This window comes from Lissotriton vulgaris, chromosome 2_1, assembly GCF_964263255.1.
Source record: "Lissotriton vulgaris chromosome 2_1, aLisVul1.2, whole genome shotgun sequence".
NCBI classification, from domain to species: domain Eukaryota; kingdom Metazoa; phylum Chordata; class Amphibia; order Caudata; family Salamandridae; genus Lissotriton; species Lissotriton vulgaris.
The window spans coordinates 506,393,245-506,417,740 of NC_141687.1; the positions used below are offsets into that span (position 1 = coordinate 506,393,245).

Below are 24,496 nucleotides of genomic sequence, written 5' to 3' on the forward strand. Positions count from 1 at the left end.
ATAATCTACAGATTGTTCATGCAGTTCATTTCTTATCGCTTTCAGTGATGCAAATGTCTCTAACCCTTTTTTTATATATATTTTTATTGACATTTGCATAGTAACATTACATATCCATATATATATATATAAAAAAAAAATATATATATATATATATATATATATATATATATATATATATATATATATACGAAATGCGTTACTTACCTGTAACTGCAGTTATTCAGTATTGGTCCCATAGACATATAGAGAATAGTAGGCCTTAAGGCCTCACTTTTGTAAGATATCTAGGTCCTTTTGTAAAAAGGACCAAACTCTAGAAAAGAGCCAATCAGCTGTCACCTCCCTCTAGAACCTTCCTGGCAGGAGACTAAGTCCCTCAGATTTTCGTACGCACTAAGCTAAATAGGCGTGTTACTGAGAGAATTAGGTGAGTCCTTCCAGGGGAGGCGGGAGGGTTGCATGTGAATCTATGAAAGACACCAATACTGGATAACTGCAGTTACAGGTAAGTAACGCATTTCTTATCAAGTATTATAGGTGTCTTTCATAGATTCACATGCCTGAATCAGAGTAGCAAGCAATGAACAAAGCACATTTCGTATGGAATAGCATATACAAGTCATTAGATAATACATATCCTGCGACTATGAAACCATTAATAGAGATCAACAATAAGCATTAGTAAAGAAATGTGCAAACCAGAGTAGGATGGAGGGACGGAGGAAGGCTCACCTTACTGAAATAGATGGCGTAGCACTGCTTGTCCCACTGCTGCATCCTTCATCAGCTCTGTATCCCGGCAGCAGTGCCTAGTGAAGGTATGCGGCGACTTCCATGTTGCCGCCCTACAGATGTCAATCACTGGCACCCCTGCAAAGAGTGCCATAGAAGTGGATATAGCCCTCGTGGAGTGGGCTCGCACCTTCGAGCGTAGCAGCAGTCCTCCCTGCTCATGACAGAACGAAATGGCTGCCGAAATCCAGCGTGAGATGCTCTGTTTTGTAAGTGGGAGACCCTTCCTAGGACTGCTGTAGGCCACAAAAAGCTGGTTCGATTTCCTAAATTCCCATGTCTTGTCAATGTAAAATTTCAAGCATCGCTTGAGATCCAGAGAATGTAATGCCCTCTCCGCTGCTGTACTGGGATTTGGAAAGAAGGAACGCAAAACCACAGGCTCATTAAGGTGGAAATCCGACTGAACCTTTGGGATGAACTACGGATTGGTTCTAAGGATCACCCAGTCACTTTTAAATTGCATAAAGGGATCCTGAATTGAAAGTGCTTGCAGCTCACTTACTCTCCTTGCGGAGGTGAGCGCATGAAGTAGCGCTGTTTTCCAGGAGATGATTTCAAATCAGCTCTGTGCACCGGCTCGAATGGATGTTTCATGAGTTGATTAAGGACCACATTCAGATGCCATGTAGGGGGCAACATTCTCACTGAAGGGAAAGATCTGTATAGTCCCTTCAAGAATTGTTTGATTAATCTGCTTGACCAAAGGGAAGGTCCCGCTGCCGTTCTTTTATAACGGGATATCGCAGCCAAGTGCACTTCGATTGAAGAGTGGGCTAGGCCTGCCTTCGCCAGATGTAATAGGTAAGGTAGGATTTGCTCCGCCAAAGAAGAGAAGGGATGTATTCCATGATCTGCACACCAAACGCGAAGCCTCTTCTATTTAAGGGAGTACGTTATGGTGGTGCTATCTGCTCGCGCCTTGGCTAGGATGTCTCTACAATCCTGCAGAATGTCTAAATTCCAAAACTCTCAGAACTCAAGAGCCAGGCGGCTAACTTGAGAGACTTCAGATCCGGGTGTTGAATTTGCCGGCTGTGCATAGTGAGTAGAGATGGACTCTGCTTCAGAGGGACTGGCGGTTCCAGGGATAGACGGAGCAGCTCTGTGAACCAATGCTGTCTCGGCCACGTTGGGGCTATTAAGATGAGAGTACACGGCTCCACCTTCATCTTCCTGAAGACTCTGGAAAGCATCAGGAATGGCGGAAAGGCGTACGCAAAGACGTTGCGCCATGTGATGGAAAATGCATTCCCTAGAGACCCTGTTTGGGGATGCCAACTTGCAAAGTGTGGGCATTTTGCGTTGATCCTCGTAGCGAAGAGATCTATCTGTGGTGTGCCCCTACTCAAGAAGATTTGGTTGAGAACCTTCTGGTCCAACTCCCACTCATGAGGCGATGATTTTTGTCTGCTCAATGAGTCGGCGAGTACATTACCATCCCTGGGACATATTCTGCCTTTAGGGCTACATTGTTCTTTATCAGCCAGTTCCAGATTGTTTGTGACTCTCGCAAGAGTGTCAGCGAGCGTGTCCCTCCCTGCTTGTTGAGAAAGTGCATTGTCGTGGTGTTGTCTGTCCTGACAAGCAGTGGGGAGTTTTTGATTCTTGGTAGGAATGACTGTAGAGCCAAGAATACTGCTCTCAACTCGAGCAGATTGATGTGGAGCTCTCTCTCTGTAATTGACCACTTTCTGCTTGTTTGCAGTTCCTGCAGGAAGGCTCCCCAACCTTCTTTGGAAGCGTCCGTTGTTATAACATGAGGAGCCTCTGGAAGCAAGAATGTGAAACCTCGAGACAGGTTCCGTGAAGACATCCACAATCTCAGGGCCTTGATCATCTGAGAAGTCACTCTTATGCGGTCTTCGAATGACCCCGTGCACTGGACCCACTGCCTTGAGAGTGCCTCCTGCACAGGATGCATCCGTAGGAGACAGTGAGGGATCAAAAGGATGCACAATGACATCATCCCTAAAAGGGATTTGAAGAGTCGGACTTTCAACACTCTTTTTGAGGCTACTGTAGACGCTAGCACGAGAAGCTTGTTTTGCTTTTCCTGAAAGGGGAACGCTCTCGCGGAAGTCGTATTCAAGGTTGCTCCCAAAAAGTTGATAGATTGAGATGGCCGCAGGCTTGATTTTTCCTGATTGATGGTGAGACCCAGGCGATTGAAGAGATTCAGACAGACGTTGGAAGACCTGGACGCGTCTTCAAAGGATGGAGCCTTGATTAGCCAGTCGTCCAGATAGGGAAAGACTTGATGACGGCATTGCCTGAGATATGCCGCCCCTGGGGAGAGACATTTGGTGAAGATGCGGGCGCCGACTTGAGTCCAAAGGGCAGGACACAGAATTGGAAATGCCTGCCAGCTACTGCGAATCTCAAGTACTTTTTGTGATTTTTGTGGATAGGTATGTGGAAGTAAGCGTCTTGTAAGTCCAATGACGCCATAAAATCCCCTTCCTCCAGAAGATGCAGAACTTCCTGGATCGTCACCATGGGAAACGACTGTTTCTTCAGGAACTTGTTGATAGCCCTGAGATCTAGGATTGGTCTCCATTTCTTTTCCTTCTTTTGGATTAAAAAGAAACGGGAATATAAAACCTTTCCCTCTTTGGGATGGTGGAACTCTCTCTATCGCTCCTTTTTGCAACATAACAGAGATTTATTGCAGAAGCAGTCGTAGGTTTTTGTGATGCATTGGGCGAGGTGGGGTTCGTGGAGGGATGCTCATGAATTCCATAGAGTGGCCGAATTGTATTAATTGAAGGACCCACCGGTCCGTAGTTATCTTTTTCCAATTCTTTAGAAAATAGGTGATTTTTCCTCCAATTTTTAATAAGGGAAACACGTTTTGGACTGGCCAATTTAAGAGGTCATTGTCTTCGCCCATTGCTTCTTCTCTGTCCTCTGCCTCAAAAGGACGACTTTCCGTACGAGGACTACTGCCTTGTTGTTGCTGGCGTTGTTGATACTGCGGCCTACCCTGATTGGACGAATAAGAGGATCTGTACTGGAAACCTCCTTTGTAGGAATTTTGTCCTCTTCCTCGATTTCCTCGAAAGGACTGATTTTTATACTGAAGTGTGCCTAAGGGCCTTGTAGTGTTGTATCCTTTTTTATGCTTTGTAACGCCTCATCAATTTTGGGGCCAAATAGTAGTTGGCCATCATATTGCATGTCCAACATTTTTGCCTGCACCTCAGGACGGAATCAGGTCACTTTCAACCATCCTTGACTTCTTAAAACAGCTGCACCAGCCAGCTGCCGAAATCCTGTCATCGCAACATCCATAGCGTAGTCAATAATCTCTGATGCTGATGTTTCCCCTTCTATGAGTATTTTCTTCACCTCTTCCTTTGATGCATCAGGTAATTCAGACAGGTATGGGGCTATGTCTGCCCACAGCTGTCTATTATAGCGTCCAGGCAGCGCTAAGGCATTTGCAGCCTTGACCGTCATTGCCGACATTGATGAAAAGCGCTTGCCTATGTTGTCAAGCTTTCTCCCATCCTTATCCGGAGGAGCCGAAACAGGAGAGGAAGGATTTCTAGAATTTTTCTGGGCCGCCTGCGTTACCACCGAATCCAGTTTGGGATGGCCTGTCAGGCAGGCCGGTGTCGAATTTGGAGCCCTGTACTTTTTGTCCAATCTAGGGATTACAGGCAAAACTGAAGCGGGATTCTGCATGATCTGCTCCCCCTGTTTCCAGAGATAATCAATCATTGGGATTGTTCTCGTCGACCTCTTTAATGGTTCCTTAAAATCATACAGGAAACATTCCTGTTCCTGAGATTCCATAGTAATCTGGAACCGCTTAGAGGCCATTTCCACCACATTATGGAAACCACCTATATCAAATGGCGGTGATTTTGATGAAGCAGGTTCTGGAGATGCTGGTGAAGCTGTGACATAATTCTCCCAGTCATTATTATCGGGTTGGTCATCCTGTAGCTCTCCTTCCTCTTGCTGATCCTCCTGCTCTTCCTCCTCTTCTCCCCCCTCCGAAGATGGAGGACATGGTACATCCACCCGTTCCTTCTGAATGACTAGGGGCTGGGGTCTTTGTCTCGGCGATGGAGCCGTTGCAGGAGCTTGAGGTGCTGGAGATTCTGGAAACCTCTGCTTGTAGTCTTCTATAAGGTCTCTTAGATCCGTAACCAGGGATGCTGGCAGGCAGACCATAGGTGTAGGTGGTAGACGGACCACATGCTCCTCAACTTCCTCCACTTCCACCTCATCAGAGCTTTGGCATTTGACATTTAGCTCTGATGGGCTAGTCTCCAATTGGAACATATCATCCCCATCATCAGAATCTTCATCCTGGAGTAGGCGTGCTGGAGGTAATAGCTGTACACGGCTAGGGCAAGTTAGCTCTGGCGTTAGCGTCTTCCTGGTAATCTTCAGACACACTGAAGCTGACTGAAAGTCAGAATCCATCACCGTCGACGGGCCCGTCGACGGTGAGATCGTCGACGGAGTAGCGACGACAGCCGTCGTCATCGAAGATTTTGCCGTCGACGGTATAGATTCCGTCGTCGACGGTGTCTTCGGCGACGGTGCCTTCAGCGACGGTGTGGTCGCGACGGTGTGATCGTCGACGGTGTCTTCGTCGCCGGCGACGAAGCCGGCGGTGATGATCTCGTCGTCGACGTTGATGTCGACGAGGCTATCGTCGACAGGATCTTGGTCGTCGACGATGATCTTTTTATTACAATCATCGACGTTACAGCCTTACCCGCCGTCGACGATGGAGTTGTTGTTGTCGATAATGATAATGACGACGACGCCGTCGTCGTCGAGACTGTCGTCGTCGAAGTAGATACATAAGCAGGAGATACTGCTTTCTTCATCCCAGATGATGCCGTCGACGATGCCGTTGTCGTCGACGGTGCAGGCTTCTTGAAGGTGTGAACCTCCTTTTCTGAAGCTGTTTTTGCCTTGACCTCTGAAGACTTTTTAGCTGCCTTCTTTTGAGGAGCATCCAAGGGGCCAGGAGAAGCTACCGTAGGTCTTTTGAGAGACACTTTTGAGGAGATTGAAGAACCCTCACTTTCCTCAGAGGAATCCAGATTGTCTCTATAATTAAGCCTTTGGAGCCAGATCAAAAGGCGTCCTTCTAGGTCTTTTAGCGTCTTAGTAGAAAAGGTTCTACATACCTTACAGTCTTTAGCCACGTGGTCTGGGTATAGACAGTACAGACAATCCTTATGTTGGTCCTCCACGTGTAACCTCTTTTTTCCACAAGAGGTACAAGCTCTGAAGAGACCCTTTTTTGGAGCATCAGCCATATTAACTATCTTTCTATAGAGAAAAACAGGAAATAATATCCTAAAAACTTCTGAAAATGCTGTAAAGCAACAAACCTGAGCAGAGCTCAGGGGAGACTCCCTTAGCACAACGTGCGGTAGAAAATCTGAGGGACTGAGGCTCCTGCCAGGAAGGTTCTAGAGGGAGGTGACAGCTGATTGGCTCTCTTCCAGAGTTTGGTCCTTTTTACAAAAGGACCTAGATATCTTATAAAAGTGAAGCCTTATGGCCTGCTATTCCCTATATGTCTATGGGACATTACTTATTTATGTACCGGGACTCCCATCTCGACGACGGGGAATGATTCAGGCATGTGAATCTCTATAAGACACCTATAATTCTGTATATATATATATATATATATATATATATATATATATATATATATATATATATATATGTCACAAAATTACATTACGGCACATTTCCGTGTGACAAGGCTACAATTGCACTTATCATAGGGCATTAGTCACTTCTGTTCTTATCTTCCCATTTTCATCACACGTCTCTAAGCCTCTTAAGATCTGGGCAACTTTTTCAGCTGGACTGATATCTGGTAAGGTATGGTGGTCTTTTAATGCCGCTTTTTTTATCAGAGTTTTTACATTCTATTACAACCACCATGCTTATGGTACTTTAGTGATAGTGAACTCAAAAAAAGTTTGATGTGCCTGGGAACTGCAATAGTTTTAACTCTATCTCAGCCCTGCAACCATGAATACCCAAAGGGGATATAACAAATGTAAACCCGGTTTTAACATATCTTATGTGCATTGGCGGCTGGCAAATATGCCAAGTGGAGAGGCGAGCAAATGGGTGGTCGGTGGATGGGTACATCAAATAAATACATTATTAAAAAAAGTAAATAAACTAAAATATTACTAAACATGCTTGCTGCATCCTCCTCGCTCAGGTCCTCTGCTTCTATCAGGACATCCAGGGTCTGCCTACTCCTTTAACCAATCCTGGTGCTGTTCTTACAGAACTGGATTGGCACCATTTTGCAGTATGGTCCCACAGATGTCAGAGTCCAGGTGCAGATGCAAGGTTGTTGGAATCCTGCTATTTCCCTCAGGCTTCAGATGAGGAGGCCAGTCAACTAGCTCTGGAAATCACTCTGGGTCCAAGAGATGTAGGTCCAGACCTTCTCACCCAGGCAAGAGGGCAACAAGCAGCAGATCAGCATAGCAAAGCAGGAGTCCGGCAGAGTGCAGTCCAGCAGAGTGTCAGTCCTTCGGCAGCACAGCAGTCCTTCTTCCTGGCAGAGTATCCACAGGTCCAGAAGTGTACTGAAGGGTTAGTATCTGACGTCCAGTATTATATCCAGTTGTGCCTTTGAAGCAGGGGAGAAGCATCTAGAGGTTTCCATTTGAAGTCCCCAGGCCTCCTGCCTTCTTTGTCCTGGCTGCAGGCTGACTACTGGGGGGGTGCATCCCTTTGTGTGGAGGTAGGACACAGCCTATTCAGACTATTCAGGTGTAAGTGGAGCTGTGCCCAGCTCCTTCTTCCCATCGATGGCCCAATCAGGCATACATAAGCTCCCTATTGTGTATGGCAGGCTAGGAGGGATACACAAAGCTCACTGTCCGCTACATCCAGTCATGTGACCAGAGTCAAGCTACAGGCATCAAATGGTTAAGGCAAGAAAATGCCACCTTTCTGAAAGAATTGCAATTTAAAATCTGCCTGCATCATAAGTTAGGATTTAAAATTATGATTCCAGAGACTCCAAACATGAACTGGTCATCCCTTCCCATTTTGAAATGACACTTATAAAATGTAATAAGGTAACTCCATGTTATTCTATGGGCGAGATAGGCCTTGCAATAGTGAAAAATGAATTTGAGAGTTTTTTACTAGCAGATTATGTAAATCTTAAAAGCACATGTCCAGCTTTATAAATAAATTGCACCATGCCCTCTGGGCTGTCCAGGGCCTATCCTAAGGCGGCATATGTATTAACAAGCATTTACAATGCAATGGTTTTGCCTTTGTTAAAGTTAGAGCTATTGGCATTGCTCTTGACAATAGCAGGGCATGGCACAGGGAAGGGGGGCGAGGAGAGACAAAGGAGAGCTGCGGGCTCAGGGAAGGGGGGGCGAGGAGAGACGAAGGAGAGCTGCGGGCTCTTGTTGTAATGCTTGCATGGATGAGTTGGTGCATGCATTGGTGCATGCATGGATGGGTGTATGGATGTGTCTATGGATAGATGCACAGATGGGTGGATGGATGGATAGATGCATATATACAGCCAATCCCTGAACAATTTATGCAATCCACCAACTCATCCAACTAACAACCCATCCATGCATGCATCCACCTATACATCCATGCATCATGCATACATTCATCCATCATGCATCCATCCACCCACTGTGTCCCACTCCGACCCCTCTAAATATAACTCATTTTTTCTGCATATAGAGATGACTGTATTCACTAGTATATGCAGTAGACCTTTCTTCTCTAACATTCCTATGTGACTCTTGCAGTACATCTATTCATATCCCTTCCATATGTATATAGAAATATAACGAGAATCAGCAGTCTCTTCTTTGTGTGACTACATGTAGTACATTTCAATTGTTATCCTGCTTGTATCTTTTACTTAACGCATGTAAATCAAAGTCCTTAGGTTTGGCAACTGGTTCTTATGTAAAGCGCTCTGACACCTTCGGGTAAAGTTCGCGCTACATAAAATCACATTAAATAAAACTTTACCCCACAAATCCAACCATCTATTTGTGCCTAGGCTTACATTTTACGGCCTCGAAGCACACAGAAAAGGGACAGTTTACTAAGTCGAGGCTTTGTAGGCCGCATGGCAGGGGACAGTTTTAGGCGCCAAGGGAGGGTAGGGAGCAGAGTCAGAGTACTTCACGGAGGTAGGGGGCAGTTTTTTATGGTTCAGGGCAGGGGGCTGCAGTACTTTTTGGAGCATGGCCTTATTTTAAAGGGCTCAGTTCAGGTGGAGGAACGGCACAAAACACCAGGCGGACAGAGGGAAGAAGGACACAAAAACGAGGGGGGGATGATTGTAACGGAGGGCAGAATGGCACAAATCACGAGGCAGACAGGGCAGAAGGACAGAAAAACGAGGGGGGGGATGATTGTAACAGAGGGTAGAACGGCACAAAACACCAGGCAGACAGAGGGAAGAAATACACAACAAGCAGGCAACAGAGGCACGAAAACAGGGTCATCAGCCATCTCTTCAATCTTTATACTAAAGCATGACTCTTAATTTCCAGTGCTGCAACAATATGGTTTGAGGACCTCCTTTAGGCTTAGTCAGCACAGAATTCTCTGCACAAATGGCAAGGTTCCCACCGTGGCAGGAGAACTGCTAACAGTCCTTGGAGCTTTTAGTCCTTGTTGGAGGCCCGTCCTCAAAGAGGCACTTACTGCATCTTCTGAATTGAGAGGTTCACGATAATTGGAATTGGCCTTCCAATACAGATTGTCCCTATCCAGGCATACTGGACTCAGGCCGAAAAAGTCAACTATGGCCCCATACTCAGCTTCTGAGCTGCTGTGATTTTTGCTTTTCAGAAGCAAACAGCCTTGGCTGGCCTGAACCTGCCCATGCTCAAAAATCATTTTTACTTGTTTACTTCAGTGCTAGGCAGGAGTGAACTCTACCGAACTGCTGAATTTACATGTCAACCCTTAGCAGTCTCTTGGTAACTGCTGCCACGTTAGCGGACGTGGATATGCAAATTTAAGGAATAAGAATGGTTATTTATTCTACTCAATGTTCAATGTTGAGCCCGGAGCAGATTGTTCATGTGGAAAGAAAGGGTGAAGGTGGGGGGTCATTGAAGTTCAATGCATTTGTTTCGATCACATGCACAGATAAAATACAGAATGATTTAAGCACCGCAATCTCGAAAGCAATAAATCCAGTGTTTATGTATGCAGGCTTGTCTTACTTCTGTGATCCGAAAGGGGGGTGAGCAGAGGCTGTAGGACATTCTGCGCAGGAAAGGAAGGGAAATCGGTTTGTCTCCAGGGAAGAAGAAAGATTAAAGTTGATGGATGGCACTTGTTTTATATTTTAATGTTTGTCTTGATTTTTTTACTCATTCAAGCAGCTCTTCCATCTCTCCTTAATGAAATAAAATGAGCAATCTCTACACTGCTTATCAATTGCCCTGGCGTTTTCTCACTAGAATCACATGGGAATTATTTTTAGCTAGACAGCTTCTCATTCATTCACCTTATTTATGAGACAAACGGTCCTATTTGAGTAATCTCTGCACTGCCATAAACACATTACTTGAAAAAAAGATTCCACACTATTTACCACATGGCTATCACTATGTAACTCGACTTTGTGCTCTTCACAGTTTTATTGATTCACTGCATGCACGTAGGGTCAGTGCCACTGGGAGGGTGGGGAAACAACACAGAGGGTGCGGGTGGCGGAAAGTAACATGGAGGTCGGGGTTAGGGGGAAGCAACAGGCGAAAGAACGTCATGGAGCGAGTGGGGAGGAGCACATGGATTAGAAAGCAACTCTTGGGGGAGACGTACAGGAGGGCAGCATAACATGGACAGGCAGGGGAGAAGCGCGGCTCTAGCCAAAAGGAATGCCCCCCAAGAGCCTCCCTGGGCTCTCAATACAACAAAGTGGCCCTGGAGCCTCGGGGCTCCTAATTACAAATGCCCCCGGAGCCCTCTTAGGGCTTTAACCAATAAGATTAAGCCTTGAGCCTCGCTGGGCTCTTTAACAAAGAATGCGGCTCTGGCCAAAAGGAATGCCCCCCTAGAGCCTCCCTGGGCTCTCAATACAACGATGTGGCCCTGGAGCCTCGGGGCTCCTAATTACAAATGCCCCCCCGGAGCCCTCTTAGGGCTTTAACCAATAAGATTAAGCCTCGCTGGGCTCTTTAACAAAGAATGCGGCCCGAGCCCCCCTGGGCTCAAAATGAGAAATGCGGTCGGGAACCTCTCGGCACTCGAAATCAAATGGGGCTACTTGGGGGGAAAGAAGAAACTGCTCTCGAGCCTCTGTGGGCTCGCAAAACTAAGCAGTGCCCCCAGAGCCTTCTACATACACTATGGGAGTGCCCTCTACTAACAGACTAAATCACAGAGGAGCCTCGGAGTCGCACAGCACACGCCCTGAACAGAAAAGAAGATGCCCATAGAATGTGTGTAAACATTAATCACAACATACTGAGACGAAAAAGCACAAACCGATGCTGCGATTCCAGAACCTTTTCAAGGCGGGCTCTTCTTCTTGCCATCCATTTCCCAAGACGTTCAACACCCCTCCATCATCTTTTCATGCAGGCTTTTAATCTAGGGTCAGAGCTCGGGCATGACGACAGCACTCATCAATGCACCCCCTCCCCGCCTGTTCCCATTCCCGCCCACAACACATGCCTGGGATCCTTCGACCTGCCGCAAGAAGATCCCAGCAGCATTTCCTCTCAAAGGCCCACTGCGGGCGGCGTGGTGGTGCTGCAGGGCTCTCCCGCCTCTGATGCCGCCGGGCTCCCTCAGCTCACGGGAGCCCGGCAGAGCGCCCGCCATGGTTGTTCTCCTGTCTCCCGGGCTGCGGGGGGCCGGACTTCCGGCCGGCCACGCAGGGATTGGCCGGCCGGAAGAAACAGACAGCAAAAAAACGCCCAGCTGGAGCACGGAAGAAAACACGAAAACGGGTCCGCGTTGATGGACAGATTCACCTCTCATGCCCCTCCTGGGGGCATACTGAGAGCGGGAGGGGGGGGCAGAGGCGGGAACGAACACACGGAGAGCGGGAGGGGGGCGGGAGCGAACACACGGAGAGCGGGAGGGGGGGCAGGGGCGGGAACGAACACACGGAGAGCGGGAGGGGGGGGCAGGGGCGGGAACGGGCACTGGCAACAAATCAACTTCCATTGCGTTGGCACGGAGTAGAGAGCCGGTCAGGTCTGCGTCCTCACATGGAGAGCCATCCAGCTGGTGTGAGGAAGGATGCTGCAGAAAGAAGAAAAAAATAAACACGCCCACCGCCCGATGACGAGGCAAAAAGGGTGGAGATGGAAAAAATCTCGGGAACGCCCCCGAATCTGGTCCGGCCTAGACGAACAGATCTCTGTTCCAATGGCTAGCCTCCATTTATGGAGCTAGCCAATGGAACAGAGGGCGTATTCTAGTGTCCCTTACTGAAAACTACAGATTTCTCCTGGGGGCGGAGCTAAAGCTCAGTGCCCCAGGCAAAACCTAAAAAGTAAGGTTTGGGCCAGATAAAAGGTTTATTTTATCAGGTCGAAATGAAAGTTTAAAACTGCACACACAGGGTCTCCAATGGCAGGCCTGAGACATGTTTAAAGGGCTACTTAAGTGGGTGGCACAACCAGTGCTGCAGGCCCACTAGTAGCATTTCATTTACAGTCCATAGGTACATGTAGCACCACTTTACCAGGGACTTATAAGTACATTAAATATGCCAATTGGTGATTAGCCAGTATTTCAATGATTAGAGAAGAGAGCACCAGCACTTTAGCACTGGTTAGCAGTGGTAAAGTGTGCAGAGTCCTAGTGCCAGCAAAAACGAGATAAAGAAAAATAGAGGAAGAAGGCAAACAGTTTGGGCGAAGGAGTGCCTTTTACATTTTATTATTGCATAACATTATGTTCATTTTGTTCACTCATATTGTGTTGCTGGCTTATGGAAACATCGTATTACGAGATGTAAATGTCATACTTGTAAATGTCAGCATTTTATCTGCAACAAATCTGAGCCTGCTAGATTTTGATGGACAGCTGCTGCGGGACAGCGCTCAGAGACATGTGTATCTTGCTTTGCACCCGAAGCCCTTCTCTTTCTGACGTCATAGAACTAAATCCAGCCCTGTTAGCAGGTTGAAAATATCATCTCCACAAAGTGATCACAACTAATCACATCTGCAAGTGAATATGAATTTTTCAAATTACAAGCTGATCGAAATCTGTGAAGGCAAAAGCCAATGCCAGTGACATCAACTGGTAACAAATACGCATTTTCTGGTCTGGCTGTAATTTGATAATGATTTAGGCATGCTCAAATGCTGTTTGCATATGTTGCATAAACAATTTTTTTAATCATTTTAAAGTCAGACCAGTAAGAAATGCTAATAATAGAGAAAAATAGCATATAGATTGTTTTCTACATTAAATGCTGAGAGGAGATAAACAATTGAATGTGACAGTGTGATGACTGAGGTTTTTTTTAGATGTAAGATAGTTCCTCACGCACTCCAATGAAAGTACTTCCAAGAAGTGTTTCTAAGAGCGAGAAATTATACACTAAACAACAAATAGCAGGAGGTGAGAAAGAGCTACTTCTGTAGAAACAGCCAAAGCACACTGTTGTAATGGGCTTGGAGTGTTGTCGAATGGTGATTCCAATGATCCTAGGTCATCTTGGAATAACCACATGTAAGGGTTCTAAGGCGGGCAGTTGAAGCAGGAGAGATGGAGGCAACGGCTGCTCTCCTTGGTTGGTACTGATTGGAATAAAGATCTTGTCCACAATGAGCAGGACTGGTGGATCATTACTTATTTTAACACTGGCGATGAGCGCCCGAGAGGAGACATGCATCTTTTGGCACCAGCCTCTCCTGTGCTGATCGTGCATATGGAGTTCACAGCTCAGGGTAAGACTATTTTATTGCCTTTGATGGACAAATTACCCCTGCCCTTCATGAGAGCTGTGCCCAGCATAGAATGTTTGTTTGGTATGGCGACAGTGTTTTTTAGCTACTGCCAGTTACCTTTTAACGGTCACTGTAGCTCATGCATGTCAGCAGGGGTGGCTTGTGGTGAGGAGATGTGGAACCTCCATGGTGCATGCCCATCGCAACAATGAATAGCTCTCAAGTGGCAGCAGAGTTACGGAGGACGAGGGAATTCCGGTGTGTGCATCTGATTCAAGAAGGGTCTATCGCCTGCAAATGCTGGACCTGAGCGACGTGAATCATGTTGGGAGAGCAAGCTCTATTTCCTGTAAAGAGCGATGCGGAACAACGTATTGGCAGCCATTTTGAATCTTTGAGGTTTTTTTTACACTGGTCTCTGTGAGTATTTCACTATTGTAGAGCATTTCAACAGAAGTGATCGACTTACTAATTTTGAAGGAGCATTTCAACTTGTCAGTTACTACCTCTATAGTTGCAAACCCCAACGTTGGGGCATCATTGGCGATCAAGGTTCTTAAGCAAGGATTCTACAGTGATTGCCACATTTTGTCATATTACTTATTGTAAGTTGGCACTGTATGGCTGCACGGTGATAGGCACACATGGGAGCTTAGTGCCTTACACTCTGGCTTTAAGTTTTACCTGTGGTAAATACCGTTTACTATTCTGTCTGACTACAGGCCATAGGTTCATGTGTTTCCCCCCATAAGAATGATGAGCTGACTCCTAGTTCCATAAGGTGGATGTAGGGTCAGAGCGAGCTCAATTTCCAAGTGGAGTACAAAAAATATGGTTTATGATTGCTTATGCAGCCCACCAGTAGATGGGGAGTTAGGCAACGAGTTGGTGGGAGTCGAGGGTAACCCTACTCGCCCGGTCTGTTGGATTTGTGAGAGTACACTGCAGGAGGGTGAGTGGAAAGCTGGGAGAGAGGAAGATGAAGTTGAAAAGAGTTCATTGTCAAGGGTTGGTCAAATTATAAACCTCTCAGAAGATTTGAGAGGGTATATGAATGTGAGGTACTAACTCAATTGATTTGGTGGCGAATTGTACAGGGACCAAATTGGTTCCGCTAAGGCGATTTCACAAATAAGGGTCACTCGCCTAGATAGGATGCTGATTGAGAGTGTTGTCAAAGACTGTGATGCATGTGCGAGAAGTGATAACAGCAACGTTTTCTCAAAGACTTCATTATCTCCGGTAGACGTTCCCATTGAACCTTGGAGAAAATTGGGCTTGGACTTTTCTATTCCATTCCATCTTCTGCCTCACAATTAATGCTATGTGATTCTTTTGGAGGATTACATGTCTAAGTGGGTTGTGACTAATTATGTAAGCTCCATTGACACCTGAGTGGTGGTCAACTTCTTGAAGGAAAAAGAGCTTTTAACAGATAATGGTGTTCAGTAAACATCTCACGAGATGAAGGAGTTTTTGAGCAGTCTGTCCATCACACATCTAAAGACAGCGCTGTATTCTTTACAGGCCAATGGTCTTGTGGCGTGAATGAAAGGTGTGGTCAAATCCTGTGTAATGAGGGCGATTATGACAAGAAGACCTTTAGCTGAGGTTCTGAATGAGGTGTGGTGGGCCTACCGAAATACACCTCGTTCAGTCACATTCAAATTGCCATTCTTCTGGATGAGAGGTCGTGTTGGTAATAGCAAGTTGAACCCTGCATGTTTGTGTGGGAAAAGACGAAGGATAGAATAGGTGCGAGATGAGGAATTGAGCGAGCTCAAAAGGAGGGGTTGGTGGCTCAGGGAAAAGTATCAGGGGAATTACAAGCATTCTTATGATCTGAAGAACTGAATCAAGGACAAAGTATGGGATGTTGGGGAGGAAGTTCTAGTTAGAAAGTTATTAAAACTGTGGTCAAGCTGAACAATGGAGCACATCCTGGTTTGTGAAATCTCATGTCAAAAGCTAGTGGGGACATCAATGCTCAGTGTTGGCAACTTGACAATGTAGCTTTTGACTCAGCACTTTGACGCACTGGAAGAAGACATGTGAAAATCAAGTGGTGTGATGATTATGTGGTGCCAGAAAATACTGGCTAATATGCTTAGGAACATTGTATTGTATTGTAATTGCATTTATATAGCGCTTACTACCCCTGACGAGGCGTCAAAGCGCTTTTTCGGCAAGTAGCAAGCTACTCCGGGAACCATAGAGAATTAGTGTTGAATTAGTATAGTGAAACATGAAAGTACATTTTAAGTGGTGAATAGATTAGTCAGTTATTTGGTTTTGGAATGATAGCAGCAGGATAGAGGAGGACAAAGGTTTGTATTTATATAGCGCTTGTTGACGCACGCTATTCAGGTAGCCTACAAAGGATTAGTGGTGAATTAATATGGTGAAATATGAATTTATTTCAGTGGTGGATATTAGTCAGTTACTTGGAGTGAGGAGGGATAAAAGGGGAAGAAAGATTTGCCTTCATATAGCACTTGTTACACCTGATGGGTGTTGAATCACTTTTCTGGCGAGTAGCACTCCACTCCTGAACCCATAAAGGATTACTGTTGAAAATTAGTATAGTAAAAAAAAATGAAGCAATGTGAGTAGTGGATATGTTATTCAGTTATTTGGGTAGTATATTAGTATAGTTTAATATGGAATTTGAGAAGTGAACATGTTAGTCCAGTAATTTCGATTGAAAAGGATAGTGGAGGGATAAAAGAGTGAAAGTTATTTTTTTTTAGGTCTTAGCAATAGGAGGAGGCTTTTCATGAGTAAAAAGGAGTTTTGGAGGGGAGGACTCAGAGGAAAGTGTTTAGAAAGGTTTGTTTTAGGGGATCTGTATAGTAAAAGAGGTGTCAGGGTAGAGTAGGAGAGAGTCTAGAAAGGGATATTTTGGCAATCATAGTAGTGATATGGGGTTTGGGATAAATGAGAGAGTGGATGTAAAGGATATATTGATAGATTTATAGGATAAGAGATAGGGTAGTGCATTGGAAGGAGTAGTAGAAGAAGTTTGAGATGAGTTAGAAAGGTTGGGCTAGAAGATATATTGAGCAAATATAGGCTGAGAAATAGGGTAGTGCATTGGAAACACTAAATTAGAAGAAAGTGATAAATATATAGATCCATAATTACATTGAAAGTATATAGATACATAAAGGAGGTAAGTATATGTAGATTAAAGATATTGATAGAGGCACAGGATGAGAAATAGGGTAGTGCATTGGGTATGCTTTTTCAGGAGAAAAGTAACAGACACACAGATCCAAGTACATGGAAGGTACATAGATGCACAATGGAAGTATGTACATGTAGACCAAAGATGATTTTTATTTATTTGTTATTATTTTTTTTTGCTCAACAACATAATTATTTTACATGTTTATACAAAGTAATACACAAAGATAGGTACATATGTATAGTGAAAAAAAATGCTTGTATACAGAGGGATATGCTGTAAATTTCTGTTTGCGTATGTGCTTATGTGGGGAAGAGCCAAATCTTGAGTAGTTTTCTGAAGATAAGGATAAAGAGTTCCATAGTTTGGCTACTTGAACAGAGAAGGATGTGCCACCCATGTTTTTTTTTTGTGTGGTGGAATTTTGAGGCGAGATGTTCCTTTAGAGCGGAGGTTCCTTTGTTGAATGTGTTTGGAGATTTTATTCCTGATGAAGAGCAGTCCCATTCCATGTATTGCTTTGTGGGTGATACAAAGCAGATGAACGTGGATCTTCTGGCAACCGGTAACCAATGCAGGGCTTTCAAGGCAGGGGAGATGTGGTCTTGCGGTTTGATATGCAAGAGTAGTCTGGCAGCCGAGTTCGGAATCCGTTGTAGTCTTTTCGTGGTCGTTAAAGGTGATCCATGGTAGAGGCTATTGGCGTAATTTGGACAGAACGAGGGAGATGGTAGCTTGGACCTTGTGTGGAAATCCCAAATGAGGGAAAATGTGTTGCAGCATTTTTATAGTAGCAAAGCTTGATCTTGCTATTTTATCCACTTGGGCATTGATCGACAGCTTGAAGTCCATGATCATTCCGAGGTTTCTTACTTCCTTCGATACTTTAGGCAGTGATCCCAGTTCATCAGGCCATGCAGCAAGCGGGTTGTAATGTTTCCAATCGCCACACGTGAGTATTTCAGTTTTTGAAGCATTTAATTTGAGATGGCTCTAGGTCATCCACCGATCCACGGCTTTGGAACAGCTGAAAATTGGTGATTTTCCAATGTCTTTGGGGCATTCCAGTTGAAGGAGTATTCGCGTGTCATCTGCATAGTTATAGCACGTGAGGTGAAATTTATTGATCAGTACTGGTAATGACTTCATGTAGATGTTGAAAAGCATGGGCAAGATCATAGAACCTTGAGGGACCCCTGCTTTTGTGGAGTATGGTTTGGACGAGAAAGGTGGGGTATGGATGACATTAGTTCTGTTTCGAAGGTAGGACGCTATCTAGTCTAAAGCAGTTCCCTCTATGCCGGATTCATAGAGTCTTTGTTTCAGAGTGTCATGGTCAACCGGGTCAAAGGCAGCTGAGAGGTCCAAGAGGAGTAGAATATATGCTGTTCTTCTTGCGAAAGTTTATAATTAGTTTCTTTGCAGTTTCTCATGGAAAGTTATTTTGGAATAGGTTCCTTTAGCATATCTCATAGGATTACTTGTACTGTACAGTTTCTTCTAATTAATTTTGAGTTACTTTTGTTTTTTAAGGGATTTGTTTTGGGGTAGGATTTGTGTTGTAATGGTCTTGGAGTGTTAAAGGGTGGTGTTTCCAATTATCATAGGTCATCTCGGAATGACCACATGTAAAGGTTTCTAAGTCGAGCAGTTGAAGCCGGAGAGCTGGAGGGTAAGGCTGCTTTTTATGGAGCGAGGTGGAGAAGCTAAATTTTGCGTACCCCTTGCAAAGTCACACTTCCATAACCATAATTTGTACAAATGGAATGACATGCATGACTAATCAACTTAGAATGAGAAATACACCTACACGAATACACATGGGAACTCATTTTGCTTATGTTGCAATTATTATTAACTAATTATGTGATTTTGTTATGTCTTAAATTAATGAGTAGCTTTAAGATAATGGAATGCAGCATATATGTGCTTTTTGTTTACGTATTACTGTGGCAAAACGCGAGGATAAGTGAGTATATCACGCTTAAATGTGGCTATTTGCTAGGTAATTGCTAAAAAGGGAAACTTTAGAAAGGGGGGCGGTAAACAGAAGGGTCAAATTCCTTAAAATGTATGGTCGTTTGTTTTTGTTTCTATGATAGTTCCCATTTTGACTCATGAGGCCTAAAAGAAAATGGAGTCACTCAATTATTGTGGTCACAAAAGAAATACGCATGCGCGAGCAAAGTTTGATTCTGAAAGCGAGCTGCTTGTGCTTGGAGTGACAACGGTTCAAGGCCATTGTGGCCTGGAAGTATAGATGGCTGCCAAAATGATGAGCACAATGGTAAAGAACGTGGGAATACATGCTAAAGTTGCGAGTAGAGAACAGGACTAGGCCGGACTTGGGCCAAACAAAGGATCCATTAGAAAATTGCGGACAGAAGGAAATTCTAATTTTGTGATGACTAAATGATGCTCATCCACCCCAAAATTGTCCAATCAGAACTCGAATTTAGGTTGAAAGTTACACTTTTAGATCGATAGAGCTAGTGAAAAAGGTATAAAAAGTGTTGGTTTTATTGAAGAAAAAACTTCTCTTCGATTGCTACCAGAGATGCTGCTGGAATGCTGATTTTCTTGAGATGTAAGAATCTGAATAATTTTTCTATTTCCTTTCACAGGGAGATGCACTTTAACTGAGAGAGTTTAGTTAGGGATGCGCCAGGATGCCCGTAGGGTTGCAGAAGCGCTCTACAAATGCTATAAATAAATAAATAAATAAATAGGGATGTTAGGAGAATAAATGATTATTTGGGAACTATCTGTCCTTTGCTAATACTTGCTATATAAAACAAATGAAAATGTCTATCTTTGAGTTTTCTTAAATAAATGAATTTAGCTGTCTTAAATTTAAATCCTTATTCTTAAATGTCGTCTTTGAAATAAAGAAATAAATAAAGTGAATAATCTTAGATATGCCGAATTTGCTCTTAACAAAAAATTAGATAAATGGAGAATGAAGCTGATCTTGAGTTTTCCTACGCCTAATTTTTTACTAGCAGATCGATTGATCTCAATGGTGGTGTGTCTAAATAAAATGTTGTACTTATTGAAAACCATCGTAAACGCATCTAAACTACAGGTGTAAATAGTATAAATATTCAATTTTAGTTTTAGATACTCTACTATGATACAGCCGCTATCCTTTGAATTTCACCGATCTATGAAGTAGGGTATAAGTGTTTATGGGTGATTTGCAGTTTTATGGGCCCCACTGATGAGAATATGGTAGTAGTTGTACTTCAGGGAAAGGTGACATGGATTTAGAAATTATTTCCGGAGAAGCGCTGGATCACTCTCAGTGGTTGGTGACTGGAATGAAGATCTTGTCCACACTGAGCAGGACTGGTTGATCATTACTTATTTTAACACACACTTTAAAGATTTGGAGCAGATTTAAAATCTAGGCGGTATGTATATTCCAACACAATGTGCCAAATTTTCAAAAGGGTGGACGCTAGGTTTATTAACGGTGGAGACTACTCCGTCTCTGATGTGATTAAACCCTCCCAACAGCCCGATGGAGCAAGGACCTTTGGAGGCAGACCTCTAATTCCACCCACATAATTTAGATGGGCAGAATTAGAGGTCAGTTTTCACTGCCAATCATCGCCAGAAAAACTCTGGTGGTAGTGGGCAGTGAAAACTGCTAAATGCTTTCCTTGCCATGGAAGAGGTCTTCCATGGCAAGTGGAGCATTTTCCTTTTTGTTTTAAAAAAGAAAATCCTCCTTCAGGATTTCCTTTTTGAAAAAAAAAAAAAACTGTTTGGTGCAGGGCTCCGTCATGTTGCCAGAGCCCTGCCCCAAACTGTAAACAGCATTGACAGGAACCACATGCCAATGCTTTAGAAATTACTGCCAGCTTGTTGGCTATTTCTAAGCTAGGTGGGCAGCATTCCTTCAGGGCAACAGAGTAATTTACTTAATCTCCCTGATGGAGAAATGAGCCACTCGCCTATAAACAAATTAGGCCTGTGGTAACCATAGATTTTCCAGAAAACCATGCTGTCAAGAGAGCCCTTAAAGCAAAATGATTTCACTGTTTTTAAACATTGTTAAATTAACTGGAAAGGTTTTCTTTAAAACAGAACTGTTCAAAAGTTGACCTGTGCGGCACAACACATGACTCTTTGCTTTAACTTGCAGGCTACAAAGATGTGTGACCCTAAGAATAGTTCCCTTCACCATCCGGTTCCTCTGCCAGTAGGCAATGTGTGATTGATACAGACATGAGCCTCTAATATTGGCCAACGCTCCTACCTCCGGGGTATATCATTGTACTATTCAGTCATTTGCAGACATCAGGATAACAACATTGGCCTAAAAATAATGCAGCTATCTCTAGGAAGTAAACTCATTTACTATTGCTGTTGCTCTACATAATGTTATTTTTCAAATAAGACACACGTTTATAAAACATGCCCGTTTTGTGTCCTGGCTTTTTATTTATAAACCCATAAGCACAGTCATGCCCATTTTCTCTCTTGATGAAGCATTTCCAATACCCATCTGAGAGATCAAAGTTTAAATTATTTCATCTAGAGTGTACCTGTGCAAAGGTCATCTACATATTATAAATTAACGTTATTACTTTTCAAGATATGAAAGCGAGTAGTCTTTATTTTAGCTCCCAATCCTTCTGGTGCTGCATGTTTGGCAGTCATCTTGAAGGGGTTATGCCAGAAAGTCAAGTACATGCCCTAGTCTTTCAGAGGATGAATTAGTTATTTGCAACAGATGAGCTATGTGAAGAACTAGCCAGCAAGCAGAACCGCTTTGTGGAGAACTAAATGTAGTAGTTACTCAAGACTTCCAAGTATTTCCACTGTACACTCTATCTCATGAACAAATCTGAATATTTCTTGGGGTTCTGGGTTCCACTTTAAGAATATTTCTCAGACTCAGGTTTAGTAATAATTAAGCCTGCACATTTGCATTTTTTTCTTTGTACAGCGTGTTATTTTGTTCTCACCTGCATTTGAGTGATGATAATCAACATCGTCTCCAGCTACTGGTCCTGTTCCTTCCATTGGACTAATGTGCTCTTCAGGGCGATCATTCGTCATTGTACGTCGAATGCTCTGATAACTAGAATAAAAAATTGTGATTAGATAAAAACTGGAAAGTGCATTGTGTCTACAGAATTCCAAATGTATTGGTTGAGGTATTGATTTGTTAATCATTTCAGTAAAATGTTAATTGTATTACGTGCATATGTAAGATTTTTATAAGCAGTTCAGTATATGGTGACAAGCGCTATAATCTGTTCGTACATTGCTCATATGATTACACTAGATACAAAGAAACTTGTGAACAACAGTTCTGTTTAATGATTTTCACATTTCACTGTCTCGTCTACAGTGTTTGATAAATATATACATATCAACTGTATCACACTTTACCCTGGCATTTAATCCCAGAATGCAGGTGGAGCAGCTCAATTTTAGCTCCACCCTTACACGTCACTGAAGCACAATATATTCGTGCACTTAGCACCATATAGTCTGTGTATCTTAAATGTATTATTGAGAAGTGAAGTATTCAAATATATTGCTGAAATTCATTCAGTGTAGAAACTAGCGATTCATAAACCTGTACACACTAATATTTAGCTTAGATATGAATGAAATGTATTTCTCATGCATATTTACACTTTTGTCTTGAGTCATGTTGCATTTATTTGAAAATGCACTGGGTATTTAAGCTTGAACTAATTTACCCATGTTTGCATTTAGATTGCATTTTTTTGAAGGTATATGTGCACATATAATCATATGTTCAAAGTTCACATTTTAGTGTTTAACACCTTGGCTGCTAGGTGTTTCCCCCCCCTGTGCTGGAAACTGCACTTAGGCTGTATTCATGACGAGCTCAGCTCGTCATCAGCACAGCTCAACTGTGCATCATGACGAGCTGAGCTCGTCATCAGCATCGAAAGGGTTAACTAAGCTAATTTAACTAGGCCTGAATTTGAAATGCATGATTGCCTTGCATGTTTTCTCCTATGCAAATGCAGTTTCAAGGCTTCAGTAGCTAGAGAAAGGAGTGATGTGTATTAAAGATAGTAAGGGCTGAGTACAAAATCTTGGCAGAGATGTGAAGAGCTAATAAGCTGAAGAAGCTTCCTATTCATCGCATATCAGTAATGGTGTACTAACCAAGGTAGTTTGAATGTCTAAGTTTTGTGGGATGAGAAAATCTGAAGATACTGGTACCGTGCAAAGTGAAGTGCAACACTTTTGGTCCATGGAAGGGTGGTGTCAGAATCAGCTGATGAAGATGTACCAGTAAGCTTTAATTAATGTACACCCTGTTACAGCTTAAAGCAGATCCTTTTTCACATTGAGAGGTACAAACCTATCTGCTTGCCCTATTCTTGAGAGTGTACAGCTATATGCTAAATACTTGTTCCCTTTTAGAAGATTTCTACTGAAATCTTCAGTATGCTGGCATCTCCTGCTTCTGAGATTTATCATTCTGAACCATTCTCAATCTAAACTTAGAGTCTTGATTAGATGACTATAAGATGTATACATGCTGGTAAAAGAGAGTTTGCCTTTCTTTAAGGAATACCAACTTCTGTATTTAGGTATAGTTTGATTTATCATGTGGAACATTTTGATATTCCTGTGTGGGAGAAAAAAGCGTTGGCCCAAACAAGGAGCTAGTGCTGGAAAAATAGTGGGAGATATGTTTGGTGCAATGATTCCATCTGTAGGTGTGATTTTGAATGTCATCATGATTAGAACGTTGTCCACCAAAGTAGATAAACTTTCACCCAGTACAGTAGGAGTTTCATTAGTTGTAGATACTGAAATGGTTGCTGTGAGATCCTTGGTTTTGCAGAACCGCATTGCTTTAGAAATCCTCCTTGCGAAAGAGGGCAGAGTCTATCGGATGTTAAAGGTGCAACAATGTTGCACTTGCACCCCTGACAAGAGTAAAAATTGAAGAAGTTATCAAAAACATTATTGACCTAAATGGAGATTTGAAGGAGTTACAAGCAACAGATTCTTGGGAAGCATTTGGAAATAGATTTGCTGCAGTAAGTAAATGGTTTGGAGATATGGGAAGTGGATTAGTGGGATCCATCTTGAAGCCCCTTGTGATAATTGATCTTTGTGCAATATTCCTGGTTTGGGGTTTTAAGGGATATAAGAATATACAAGCAATTGAATAACAGAAGAGTCAGCGTAGATACTATGATGGCATGATACATCTGGAGGAATCTAGACAAAAAGTTATGGAACCCATTTGATTTTGATTGGTCCATCTGAGAAGTATTTTGAAGATCTGTATTTTGATCGAGTTGGCTAGGTTTGCCATCAGAGGGAGGATTGGAGCAGTGCAATTTTAGCACCACCCTTACACGTCACAGAGGTGCAATATATACGTGCACTCAGCACCATATACTATGTGTGTCTTATCTTTATTAATGAGAAGTGAAGTATTCAAATGTATTGCTGAAATGCATTCACTCTAGAAATTAGAGATTCATAAACTTAAGCACACTAATGTTTATTTTAGCCTTGAACGAAATGTAGTTCTCATACATATGTACACTTGTCTTGA

The 24,496-nt window shown here is 43.3% G+C and overlaps 1 protein-coding gene across 4 annotated transcripts in view; it reads right to left on the reverse strand.

Moving 5' to 3' along the window:
* HECW2 (HECT, C2 and WW domain containing E3 ubiquitin protein ligase 2) overlaps positions 1 to 24,496 on the reverse strand; it is a 1,269,905-nt gene that overhangs the window by 319,945 nt on the left and 925,464 nt on the right. For all 4 annotated transcript variants that reach the window (XM_086955408.1, XM_086955407.1, XM_086955409.1 and 1 more), the window contains one exon: positions 21,897 to 22,012. In XM_086955408.1, coding sequence (XP_086811534.1) covers positions 21,897 to 22,012 — 116 coding nt within the window. The remainder of the gene's footprint in view (positions 1 to 21,896; positions 22,013 to 24,496) is intronic.